This window comes from Bison bison, unplaced genomic scaffold (assembly GCF_000754665.1).
Source record: "Bison bison bison isolate TAMUID 2011002044 unplaced genomic scaffold, Bison_UMD1.0 scf7180017864289, whole genome shotgun sequence".
Classification (NCBI taxonomy): Eukaryota; Metazoa; Chordata; class Mammalia; order Artiodactyla; family Bovidae; genus Bison; species Bison bison.
In genome coordinates, this window is record NW_011494861.1 from 17,540,250 (window position 1) to 17,554,567 (window position 14,318).

General features: G+C 38.0%; 1 protein-coding gene across 2 annotated transcripts in view; it reads right to left on the reverse strand.

Annotated features, from left to right (window-relative positions):
* The window catches only part of RFWD2 (ring finger and WD repeat domain 2, E3 ubiquitin protein ligase), a 196,193-nt gene that overhangs the window by 164,652 nt on the left and 17,223 nt on the right, over positions 1 to 14,318 (reverse strand). For both annotated transcript variants that reach the window (XM_010850106.1, XM_010850105.1), the window contains exon 4: positions 13,749 to 13,868. In XM_010850106.1, the coding sequence (XP_010848408.1) occupies positions 13,749 to 13,868 (120 nt within the window). The remainder of the gene's footprint in view (positions 1 to 13,748; positions 13,869 to 14,318) is intronic.

Here is a 14,318-nt window from a genome sequence, read left to right on the forward strand (position 1 = left end):
TCTGCCATAAGGGGGGTGTCATCTGCATATCTGAGGTTATTGATATTTCTCCCGGCAATCTTGATTCCAGCTTGTGCTTCTTCCAGCTCAGCATTTCTCATGATGTACTCTGCATATAAGTTAAATAATTCAACTACATACAGTAAAGAGACACACTTTTATTTTTATATTTTTTTTTACTATATAAAAAGCTTTTTTAGAATACAAATTTATTTTAATTGGAGGCTAATTACTTTACAATATTGTATTGGTTTCGCATACATTGACATGAATCCGCCATGAGTGTACCTGTGTTCCCCATCCTGAACCCCCCTCCCACGTCCCTCCCCATCCCATCCATCTGGTTCATCCCAGTGCACCAGCCCTGAGCACCCTGTATCATGCATCAATCCTGGACTGGTGATTAGTTTCACATATGATAATATACATGTTTCAATGCCATTCTCCCAAATCATGCCACCCTCGTCCTCTCCCAAGAGTCCAAAAGACTGTTCTATACATCTGAAGAGACACATTTTAAAAACATTAAGGCAACAATAAAACAGAGGTACAAAGATACAGAAGAATATATCACAGAAATGCTAGTCATAACTAAACTACTTAAGCTATATTATCAATAACATAAGAAAATATAAAAACAGACTTCAGAACAAGGTGTATTTCCAGCATTAAATGTATACAATCCATAGTAACAAAGGAGATGATACATCCAGAAAACATCACAATCCTAAACATGTATGTACCTAATAATGAGCTTCAAAATACATGATCCAAGAATCATAGAAACCAATGAAAAATAAATAATCAAAAATACTTCTAAAAAATCCCTGGCAATGCACTCCAGTATTATTGCCTGGAGAATCCCACCGACAGAGGAGCCTAGTGGGCTACAGTCCACAGGGTTGCAGAGTTGGACACGAATGAAATGACTTAGCACACATCAATAACCAATGCAGCAAGGAAAAAATAAATATCTGAATAAGAGTTCCAAAGAATAGCAAAGAGAGATTAGAAAGCCTTCTTCAGCGATCAATACAAAAAAATAGAAGAAAATAATAGAACACGAAAGACTAGAGATCTCTTCAAGAAAATTAGAGATACCAAGGGAACATTTCATGCAAAGATGGGCTCAATAAAGGACAGAAATAGTGTGGACCTAACAGAAGCAGAAGATACTAAGAAGAGGTGGCAAGAATACATAGAAGAACTATATAAAAAAAACCTTCACAACCCAGATAATCACGATGGTGTGATCACTCACCTAGAGCCAGACATCCAGGAATGGGAAGTCAAGTGGGCATTAGAAAGCATCAGTACGAACAAAGCTAGTGGAGGTGATGGAATTCCAGGTGAGCTATTTCAAATCCTAAAAGATGATGATGTCAAGGTTCTGCACTCAATATGCCAGCAAATTTGGAAAACTCAGCAGTGGCCACAGGACTGGAAAAGGTCAGTTTTCATTCCAATCCCAAAGAAAGGCAATGCCAAAGAATGCTCAAACTACCGCACAATTGCACTCATCTCACATACTCGTAAAGTAATGCTCAAAATTCTCCAAGCCAGGCTTCAGCAGTACGTGAACCATGAACTTCCAGATGTTCAAGCTGGTTTTAGAAAAGGCAGAGGAACCAGAGATCAAATTGCCAACATCTGCTGGATCATTAAAACAGCAAGAGAGTTCCAGAAAAACATCTATTTCTGCTTTATTAACTATACCAAAGCCTTCAACTGTGTGGATCACAATAAACTGTCGAACATTCTTCAAGAGATGGGAATACCAGACCACCTGACCTGCCTCTCAAGAAACCTGTATGCAGGTCAGGAAGCAATAATTAGAACTGGACATGGAACAACAGACTGGCTCCAAATAGGAAAAGGAGTATTTCAAGGCTGTATACTGTCATCCTGTTTATTTAACTTATATGCACAGTACATCAAGAGAAACACTGGGTTGGAGGAAGCACAAACTGGAATCAAGATTGCCAGGAGAAATATCAAAAACCTGAGATGTGCAGATGACACCATCGTTATAGCAGAAAGTGAAGAACTAAAGAGCCTCTTGGTGAAAGCGAAAGAGGAGAGTGAAAAAGCTGGCTTAAAGCTCAACATTCAGAAAACTAAGATCATGGCATCTGGCTCCATCACTTCATGGCAAACAGATGGGAAACAGTGGAAACAGTGGCTGACTTTATTTTTTGGAGCTCCAAAATCACTGCAGATGGTGATTGCAGCCATGAAATTAAAAGACGCTTACTCCTTAGAAGCAAAGTTATGACCAACCTAGACAGCATATTAAAAAGCAGAGACATTACTTTGTCAACAAAGGTCTGTCTAGTCAAGGCTATGGTTTTTCCAGTAGTCATGTATGGACGTGAGAGTTGGACTATAAAGAAAGCTGAGCGCAGAAGAATTGACGCTTTCGAACTGTGGTGTTGGAAAAGAGTCTTGAGAGTGCCTTGGACTGGAAAGAGATCCAACCAGTCCATCCTAAAGGAGATCAGTCCTGGGTGTTCATTGGAGGGACTGATGTTGAAGCTGAAACTCCAATACTTTGGCCACCTGATGCGAAGAACTGACTCATTTGAAAAGACCCTGATGTTGGGAAAGACTGAAGGCAGAAGGGGACGACAGAGGATGAGATGGCTAGATGGAATCACCAACTCAATGGACATGAGTTTGGGTAAACTCCAGGAGTTGGTGATGGACAGGGAGGCCTGGCGTGCTGCGGTTCGTGGGGTCGCAAAGAGTCAGACACGACTGAGCGACTGAACTGAACTGAATATTAACAAACGCTACATTCACAAAGCACAACAGGTAACACACTGTTTTTAAATGAAGGTGAACATTTAACAAAACATAGACCTTATACTGAGCTATAATAAAATCCCAATAAATTTCAATGGACCAAAAGCAAGCGAATTGAACTTACAGGCCTAAAATGCAGTGAGAAAGATAAGAATTCCTATTTCAAACAACAAAACATCAGGCTAGTTATATGAATGGAAGCATTTCAGACAAAGGACCAGAAATAATACATTATCCCAGGAGCTAGGTGGAAAAAACCTCGAAATACACAGGCATCAGGAGGAATACTCTCAAAAAGACTGCCTCGCAGTGAGGCAAAATTAGCTAGACAAAAATCTATTATAGGTGTCCCTACTACTACTACTACTAAGTCACTTCAGTCATGTCCGACTCTGTGTGACCCCATAGACGGCAGCCCACCAGGCTCCCCTGTCCCTGGGATTCTCCAGGCAAGAACACTGGAGTGGGTTCCCATTTCCTTCTCCAATGCATGAAAGTGAAAAGTGAAAGTGAAGTCACTCAGTCGTGTCCAACCCTCAGCAACCCCATGGACTGCAGCCCACCAGGCTCCTCTGTCCATGGGATTTTCCAGGCAAGAGTACTGGAGTGGGGTGCCATTGCCTTCTCCAATAGTTCTCCCTAACAGAACTTAAAACACAAGCTTTAAGAGAATCAAGCTATTTTGAAAATACTTAACTACATGCCAGGACAAAGCTTAGGAATGTGTAAAGGAATACAAAATTAACAATATTAAACATGGTAAAATGTACAATTTCTGGCATCCAATCACAAAATTAGTAAGCATGCAAATAAGGAAATGCTGCCCAAAATAAGGCAGGGGGTGGGGTAGAGGGAGGAGGGTGGAATCCATCACTTAAAACAGAAACAACAATGTCACAAATAATAGAATAAGGAAACACAGTCATAAAAAAGTCCTACAAGTTAGGACAAAGCATAAGGAGAGACAATGGAATATAGAAAAAAGCAGTGAACTTGACAACAGAAATAGAAACTATACAAGATGAACGAGATGGGGTAAAAGATAAAACATAAGCAAGCAGAGCTCTTTATCCATGAGCTGTGACACAACTTCAGTCAGCCTAAGAGATGCGTAATGGGAGTTCCCAAAGTAGAAAAGGTGACAGAAAAGTATTTGAAGAAATAATAACTGAAATTTTTCCAAATCTGGTGGAAACTATATCACCATCCAAGAATCTCAAAGAACCTCAAGAAGAAGAAACATGAAGGTTAAAAAAAAAAAACCTATACCAAGGTATATACCAAAGTCAAAATACTTAAAACCATAAAAAGAGCATACACTGAGAGAAATACAGTTCATTTCGAGGATTAAGACTTCTCATCTGAAACAATGCAAGACACTGGATGATGGAACAACATCCCTAAAATACGGAAAGAAAAATATTAAATCTATAATTCTATACTTATTTGGAAGTCCCTTTCAGATACAAAGGATAAATAAAGACATTCTCAGATATAAATGGTGAAAGAATTTATCACCAGCAGATCTACACTAAAGAAAGAATACAGGCTGTCTTCCAGGCAGAAGGAAAGTTACTGATGGAATTCAAAAGAATGAATGAAAGAGTGAAGTGAATGGAAAACAAAAGAATGAAGTACACCTGAAATGATCAATATATGGGCATATATAGAACTTTTAAAATATATCCATAGAGTATAATTTACTATTCAAATTAATAAATTTATTAGGGAGTTATGACATACACAGAAGTAAAACAATTGACAAAAACAGTACAAAGGCTGAGAGAGAAGAAATTTAAGTATATTGGTGTAAGGTTCTTATACTACCAATGAAGTCAGATAATATTACTTAAAGGTACAACATAATGTAATGTAATATAATGTATAATTATCTTAAAAACCCAAAAGCAATCACTAAGAAACCAAACAAAATGTTATATCTGACAAATAAAAGTCAACAAGGCAAAATAAAATCATAAAAAATACTAAATCTAAAATCATATAAACCACTGTCTGACCATGATACAATTCAAATGAAATTCAATTATCAAAATACCATTTGACAAAGTAGCAATATTCAAAACACACACACACACTTCTTACAAATCAATAAAAAAAAGACAATCTATTAGAAAAACTGGTATAGGCTATGAATAAGCAATTCAAATAAGAAACCAAGACAGTCAAACAAATGAAGAAACTGTCCTCACTAGTAATTAAAGAAATACAAAATATACAAAACAACAGAACACACACACACACACACACACACAAGCATTTGGCAACTATCAAACCAGCAGAAACTAAAAAACAGTATCAAAGGTTGATATGGTACAAACTCACAGAAGAGCAATTCGGCAACATTTAATACAGTTAAAATGTACATGTAAACCCTATGAATAGCAATTACACTTCTGAAATCACTTTAGTATTTATATATGAGCACAAGAAGACATGAATAACAACACTCAATGCATTGCTGACAATCATAAATACAGAATAACTTAAATGTCCATCAACAGGGGAATAGAAATGTTCATGCAATGGATAACTATAGAGAAGTTAAAGAAACTAGATCTATATTCATCAGTGGAAACCTCAAAAAGTAAACAAAAAAGGCATATGTCAAAGGATAAACACAGTCTGAAACTTCTAAATCATACAAACAACACTATATATGATTGTAGATACAAGTATATATTTTATTAAAAAAGGGTTATACACACTTCAGAAGGATCCTTGCAAACTTCATATGGTGATTACTCTGGGAGAACAGAATGAGAAGAGAGGGTGTTAAGTATTAAAAAAAAAAACGTAATTCTCAAAAGGCACATCTAATAAAAAGTGTTACTATTTATTAAAACTAAAAAAGGATAAGTTAAAAGTTGCATTATTTACTGCATTTTTCTGTATGTTGGAAACATTCATCAAGTTTCAGTTCAGTTGCTGAGTTGTGTCCGATTCTCTGCGACACCATGGACTACAGCATCCCAGGCTTTCCTGCCCATCACCAACTCCCGGAGCTTGCTTAAACTCATGTCCATTGAGTCGGTGATGCTATCCAACCATCTCATCCTCTGTCATCCCCTTCTCCTCCTGCCTTCAATCTTTCCTAGCAACAGGGTCTTTCCTAAGGAGGCACTTCTTCGCATCAGGTGGCCAAAGTATGGGAAATTTACTATCACCATCAGTCCTTCCAATGAATATTCAGGATTGATTTCCTTTAGGATTGACTGGTTTGATCTCCTTGCTGTCCAAGGGACTCTCAAAAGTCTTCTCCAGCACCACAATTCAAAAGCATCAATTCTTTGGCACTCAGCTTTCTTTATGGTCCAACTCTCACATTCATACATGACTACTGGAAAAACCATAGCTTTGACTACACAGACCTTTGTCGATAAAGCAATGTCTATGCTTTTTAATATGCTCTCAAGGCTGGTCATAGCTTTTCTTCTCTCTTAAATGAGCAAGTGTCTTTTAATTTCATACCTGCAGACACCGTTTGCAGTGATTTTGGAGCCCAAGAAAATAAAATCTCACTGTTTTCATTATTTCCCCATCTATCTACCAGGACGTGATGGGACTGGATGCCATGATCTTAGTTCTCTGAATGAGTTTTAAGCCAGCTTTTTCACTCTCCTCTTTCACTTTCATCAAGAGGCTCTTCAGTTCCTCTTCACTTTCTACAATAACAGTGGTATCATCTGCATATCTGAGGTTATTGATATTCCTCCCAGCAATCTTGATTCCAGCTTGTGGTTCATCCAGCCCGGCATTTCACATGATGTACTCTGCATGTAAGTTAAATAAGCAGGGTGATGAAACACAGCCTTGACGTACTCCTTTCCCAATTTGGAAACAGTTTGTTGTTCCATGTCTGGTTCTACTGTTGTTTCTTGACCTGCATACAGATTTCTCAGGAGGTAGGTAAGATGGTCTGGTATTCCCATCTCTTTAAGAGTGTTCCACAGATTGTCATGATCCACATAGTCAAAGGCTTTGGCGTAGTCAGTAAAGAAGTAGATATTTTTCTGGAATTCTCTTGCTTTTCTATGATCCAACAGATGTTGGCAATTTGATCTCTGGTTTCTTTGCCGTTTCTAAATCCAGCTTGAACATCTGCAAGTTCTCAGTTCATGTACTGTTAAGCCCAGCTTGGAGAATTTTGAGCATTAATTTGCTGGCATATGGAGATTATTGCAATTGTGCAGTAGTTCGAACATGCTTTGGCACTGCCTTGGGATTGAAATGAAAACTGACCTTTTCCAGTCCTGGGGCCACTGTTGAGCTTTTCAAATTTGCTGGCATATTGGGTGCAGCACTTTCACAGCATCATCTTTTAGGATTTGAAATAGCTCAAGTGGAATTCCATCACCTCCACTAGCTTTGTTTGTAGTGATGCTTCCTAAGGTCCATTTGACTTCACACTCCAGGATATCTGGCTCTAGTGAGTGATCACACCATCATAGTTATATGGGTCATTAAGATCCTTTTTGTGTGACAGCACACAAGCACAGTGGCTGCGTTTGTATAGTTCTTCTGTATATTCTTGCCACCTCTGCTTAATATCTTCTGCTTCTGTTAGGTCCCTACCATTTCTGTCCTTTACTGAGCCCATCTTTGCATGAAATGTTCCCTTGGTATCTCTAATTTTCTTGAAGAGATCTCTAGTCTTTCGTGTTCTATTGTTTTCCTCTATTTCTTTGCACTGATCACTGAGGAAGGCTTTCTTATCTCTCCATGCCATTCTTTGGAACTCTGCATTCAGATAAACATAGCTTTCCTTTTCTCCTTTGCCTTTTGCTTCTCTTCTTTTCTCAGCTATTTGTAAGGCCTCCTCAGACAAGTCTGCCTTTCTGCGTTTATTTTTCTTGGAGATGGTTTTGATCACCACCTCCTATACAAATCACAGAACTCCATCCATAGTTCTTCAGGCACTCCATCAGATTTAATACCTTTAATCTATTCGCCACTTCCACTGTATAATCATAAGGCATCTGATTTAGGTCATACCTGAATGGCCTAGTGGTTTTCCCACTTTCTTCAATTTAAGTCTGAATTGGCAACAAGGAGTTCATGATCTGAGCCACAGTCAGCTCCTAGTCTTGTTTTTGCTGACTGTATAGAGCTTCTCCAATTTTGGCTGCAAAGAATATAATCAATCTGATTTTGGTATTGACCATTTGGTGATGTCTGTGTGTAGAGTTGTCTCTTGTGTTATTGGAAGAGGGTGTTTGCTATGACCAGTGCGTTCTCTTGGCAAAACTGTATTAGCCTTTGCCCTGCTTCATCTTGTATACTGAGGTCAAACTTGCCTGTTAATCTTGGTATCTCTTGACTTCCTACTTTTGCATTCTAATCCCCTATAATGAAAAAGACATGTTTTTTTTGGTGTTAGTTCTAGAAGGTCATGTAGGTCTTCATAGAACCATTCAACCTCAGATTCTTCAGCATTAGTGGTTGGGGCAAAGACTTGGTTACTGTGCTATTGAATAGTTTGCCTTGGAAACAAATAGAGATCATTCTGTCATTTTTGAGACTGCACCCAAGTACTACATTTTGGACTCTTTTGTTGACTATGAGAGCTACTCCATTTCTTCTAAGGAATTCTTGCCCACAGTAGTAGATATAAAGGTCATCTGAATTAAATTCCCCCATTCCGGTCCATTTTAGTTCACAGATTCCTAAAATGTCGATGTTCACTCTTGCCATCTCCTGTTTAACCACTTTGCTTTTACCTTGATTCATGGACCTAACATTCTAGGTTCCTATGCAAATATTATTCTTTATAGCACTGGACTTTACTTCTATGACCAGTCACATCTACAGGTGGGAGTTGTTTTTGCTTTGGCTTCGTCTCTTCATTCCTTCTGGAACTACTTCTCCACTCTTCTCCAGTAGCATATTGAGCACCTACCGACCTGGGAAGTTCATCTTTCAGTATCATACCTTTTCACCTTTTCCTACTGTTCATGGGGTTCTCAAGGCAAGAATACTGAAGTGGTTTGTCATTCCCTTCTCCAGGGGACCACATTTTGTCAGACCTCTCCACCATGACCTGTCCATCTTGCGTGGCCCTACACGGCAAAGCTCACAGTTTTACTGAGTTAGACAAGGCTGTGATCCATGTGATCAGTTTGGTTAGTTTTCTGTGATTGTTAGAATGCAAAGTAAAACAAGAAAACAATAATGTAAAAATGCTGTAATACCTATGATACCTTTGTTTCTGAACTGCCTCCCTCTTCAAAAAGATCTGAGTTCTAAAACTAAGATACCAGTATTTCTTCAGTTCTAAGAGACGAAAGCACACAAAGATTAATACTGACAAGTCAAATGGGGAATAAGGTTAACAGTTCTCACGTTCAGTATGAAACTTGTCTGTCTTCAGTACAGAAGCCCCCACACACCCTTAAATGTGCCTGTAACTTCTAGTGTTCTCTTAGGTCAATGGCTATAATTATACACGAAGGGATCAGAGATTCCAATTGCTCCTTAGTCAGATTCTGAACAAATTACTCTGCTTCCAACCTTTACTCTATGAGGTATTTCGTGCTCCCAAACCCAAGGAAGGCCTTTTTTCCATAATCTAAATAGTGTTGGTTCCTACCAATTCCCTACCGCCGGCTCAATTTTCTCAGATCTAATCTATCACTTTTCATCCATCTACTTTATAGCTTAAAAAAGTATATTGTCTCTTCTCCCATTCTTTTGCCTTTTAAAAATCACTTTACTGTCATTTTAATGACATTAAGGGGGCAAGATAACTATATATATTCAGTCTATCATTAAAAAGTATTTCTATATCATTTACCACTATGTGAAAATATTTATTAATTTAGTTTATCTCCTCAGCTATTGTGCCCTGTTCCCCTCAACACAACATACAGAGCAGAATTCTGTCTTTTCCACTACCTTTAACACAGCATCTAGCACAGTAGATGCTAATAGAAAACTATGTTAAAAAGCACAGAAGAGTTTTGGCAACAATTTCTGGGATATGACACCTAAAGCAAAAGCAACAAAACAAAAAACAAGTACAACTATATCAAATGTACAAGCTTCTGCAAACCAAAGACATGGTCAACAAAATGAAAAGGCAACCAACAGAATGGGTGAAAATACTTACAGATCATATATCTGATAAGAGGTTAATATAAAAAATACTGTACATAAAGAATTAATATAATTCAATAGCAATTAAAAAAAAAAACCCAAATAATAAAATTTTTAAATGGGCAAGGGATTTTCCAAAGAAGATATTCAAATAATCAACAAGTATATGAAAAGGCGTTCAACATCACAAATCATTAGGGAAATACAGGTCAAAACCACAAGAAGACGTCACTTCACACTAGTCAGAATGGTCACCGTCAGAAGGACAAGAAAGAACACATGCGGGTGAGGATGTGGAGAAAAAGGAACCCTTGTGCCCTGCTGGTAGGAAAGTAAACTGGTATAGCCACTATGGAAAACAGAATGGAGGTTCCTCAAAAACATTAAGAATGAAACTATCACGTGATCCAACAATCCCACTTCTGGGTATATATCCAAAGGAAATTAAACCACTATGTCAGAGAAACACCTACACTGTCACGTCCAATGCAGCATTACTTATAACTGCCAGGATATGTTGATAACCTAAGTGTCCATCAGCGCATGACTGGATAAAGATGTGGTGTGAAAGTGAAGGTCGCTCAGTCGTGTTAGACTCTCTGAGACCCCATGAACTATACAGTCCATGGAATTCTCCAGGCCAGAATACTGGAGTGGGTAGCCCTTCCCTTTTCCAGGGGATCGTCCCAATCCAGGGATTGAAACCAGATCTCCTGCATTACAGGCAGATTCTTCATCAGCTGAGCCACAAGGATGGTATATGTACATGTAACAAAATGCTATTCAGCCACAAAAAGGAAGGTAATTCTGCCATTTGTGACAACATGGATAGACCTCATGAGCAGTGTAATGAAATAAGTCAGAGAGAGAGACAAGCACCATATGATCTCACATACATACGAATCTTAAAAGAACACACAAAAAACACCAAGCTTACAGAAAAAGATCAGATGTGTGGTTACCAAAAGCAGGGAACAGGGGAAACTGAATAAAGGTCAAAAAGTACAATTTCCACAACCTAAATGTCCACTAACAGAGCAATGGATAAAGAAGAGGTGATAATACACACAATGGAATATTACCCGGCCACAAAAAGGAACAAGATGGAGTTATTTGTGGAGACATGGATGGACCTAGGATGTCATACAAAGTAAAGTTTAAGTCAGAAAGAGAAGAGCAAATATCGAATATTAAAACATATACATGGAATCTGGAAAAATAGTACAGATGATCTTATTTGCAAAGCAGAAATAAAGACATAGATGTAGGGAACAAATATATGGATACCAAGGGTGAAGGGAGACGGGGAGAAATTGGGAGAATGGAATTGACACATATACACTATTGATACTATGTTTAAAACAGGTAACTAGAACTTCCTTAATGGCTTAGAGATAAAGAATCCATCAACCAATGCAGGAGACATGGGTTTGATCCCTGATCCAGGAGGATCCCACATGCTGCAGAGCAACTTGGCCACAACTATTGAGCCTGTGCTCCGGAGTCCAGGAACCATGACTTCTAAAGTCCGTGTGCCCCACAGTCCATGCTCCACGAGAGAAGCCATCACAATGAGAAGCCCTCTCACTGCAAGGCCCCACTCACCACAACTAGAGAAAAGCCTGGGCAGCAATGAAGACCCAGCACAGCCAAAAGCAGATAAATGAAATTATATTAAAAATGTTTAAATAAATAAAACAGATAACTGTGAGAATGTACTGTATAGTACAGGCAACTCTACTTAATGCGCTATGGTGACCGGAATGGGAATGAAGTCCAAAAGGGAGGGGTTATATGAATATGTGTAGCTGATTCATTTTGCTGTACAGCAGAAACGAATACAACATTATAAAGCAACTATACTCCAATAAAAATAGTTTTAAAAAAATAAAAAGGGAAAAAACAAACAAAAAAGTACAAACTTACAATTTTAAGATAAGTAACGAGGATACAATGTATAACAAGATAACTATAGCTAACACTGCTGCTGCTAAGTCGCTTCAGTCGCGCGACCCCATAGGTGGAAGCCCACCAGGTTTCCCCGTCCCTGGGATTCTCCAGGCAAGAACACTGGAGTGGGCTGCCATTTCCTTCTCCAATGCATGAAAGTGAAAAGTGAAAGGGAAGTCGCTCAGTCGTGTCTGACTCTTAGTGACCCCATGGACTACAGCCTACCAGGCTCCTCTATCCATGGGATTTTCCAGGTGAGAGTACTGGAGTGGGGTGCCATTGCCTTCTCCAATAGTTAACAGTAGTGGATGGTATATCTGAAAGTTGCTAAGCAAGTAAATCCTAAAAAAGCTCTCATCATGAAAAAAAAAAAAAAAACCTTTTATCTATATGAGATGATGTTAACTAAATTTATTGTGATAATCATTTTACAATATATGTGTGTCATTATGCTATACACCTTAAACTTATGCAGTGCTATACATCAATTTTTGCTTCCCAGGTGGCACCAGTGGTAAAGAATCCTCCTGCCAATGCAGGAGACACAAGAGACACGGGTTCAACCTCTGGGTAGGGAAGATCCCCTGAAGACAGGAATGGCAACCCACTCTGGTATTTCTCACCTATAAAATCCCATGGACAAAGGAGCCTGACAGGCTACAGTCCATGGGGTCCCAAAGAATCAGACACGACTGAACAACTAAGCAATGAGCAATGATGTATCAGTTACATCTCAACAAATCTGAAAGAAAGAAAAGCAAATAAAAGATAAAGCCATCCCACTCTCCCCGCCCCCACAGAAAAAAACCACCGGAGAAACTCCCACCATGAAAAAAGACACAACAGGGAGCCTCGTTTTAGTCGGCTCAACCTCAACTACTCCTTTCTTCCACTAAAAGATTCCCATTCTACTCAGTTTCATCCAGATCTAAGCTATGTTAATCAGAATCAATCCACAGAATTTCTTAAAAATCAAGTTGAGAGGCTCTTTTTCTTCTTTTATCAAAAAACATAAATTCACAAGTACAGGTAACCACATTATCTCCCATGGGATAAAAATCCAATAAAAGAAAATCAAACCTGTCCCAAAGAAACAGTCATGAGAAGTAAAATAGAAACTCTCCTGACAACATTCAAATGCCTGATTTCATTTCCTTATATTCACCAAAGAAGTGATGATTCCAATGTTCCTAACGCTTGCTTGTTAAGCTCTTCCTTTTTATGTGTGTGAGCTTCTCACTCCCTTATTCTGTCAATTTATATCCCCTTTGTGTTCAAAGTAGTTAAGGGTGGCTATCTGCTTATATTAACGTATACAGTCTTTATTCAAATGGAGCATACTCAATTCCTAACTAATACATACAAATTCTCATTTTATATGTTTTACATTTATTTACCTGAAATAAATGTAACTTTTCACTTATTTAGATTCCATTACATGAAAACAGGACATAATTTTGTTTCAGTTCCCATCTTTCTAAATGCCCTTAGCTAAGCCATCGACTACTGCTACTGTTAACCCACACCCGCTGGAAGGATTTTATGTAAATTAAAATAATCCCTATTTTCTCCTCCAAATCCCACATGTGAAGAGGTGAAGATTCATTAGAAGAAAAAAGATCAATAATAATTGTTCCCTGTTAAAATGAAGCTGTACTTTCTCATGATCTGAACACTCAGCTTTTGTTAATAAAAACTGGACACTGCAAGTAAGTTGTATTATAAGAATTTGTTCTTTCTTTCAATTGAAAAAGGGATATAAGTGATAGTTTACAGATAACTCCTACTGAATAAAACTGGACTAACTAACACTACCCTATTATTTTAAATATTTTTATATCTTTTTAAAATAAAAATTTTCAAGTTCAGGGGCCACTTACTGCTTCCAGTTGTTTCTTCTTCTGCACTAGTAACTCCAGCATGAGGTTGACATTGGCCAAATCAAGGTTATCTTGGTCAGTTCCCAACAAATCCTGAAATATTTGCCACCTGTGGCCATTCTAAAAACAAAGAAGAAACCCAACTTAACAAAACTGTTTTAGAGAGTCAAAAACAAATGCTTGCTATTTTCTAATGTTTATTACATATCAAAAATAAACTATAATGTTCCAACCTATTCCTTCCCAGCTAGTGGCTCCCCAATGCCTTCTAATTATAATTTAATCACTATTTCTCCCTTAAATACATTTAAATAATATGAAAGGCACATTCAAGATATGTCAAGTCATCTTCTCCAAAGGTATAATTCCCTTCAAAACAAGTGCCCAGATTTTAATTACCTGTCTAACCATCTTTTCCACTTTGTATTTGGTAAGGTAATAATTTAAGTTCACTTGCTTCAGTAATTTGGGGTTAATCCTCTTAAATTGAGAATTTTCTCAAATGACCACCCATAGTTTCATCCTGCCATATAATTCTTTAAATGCAATGTGTTACAAGCCAATTGACTC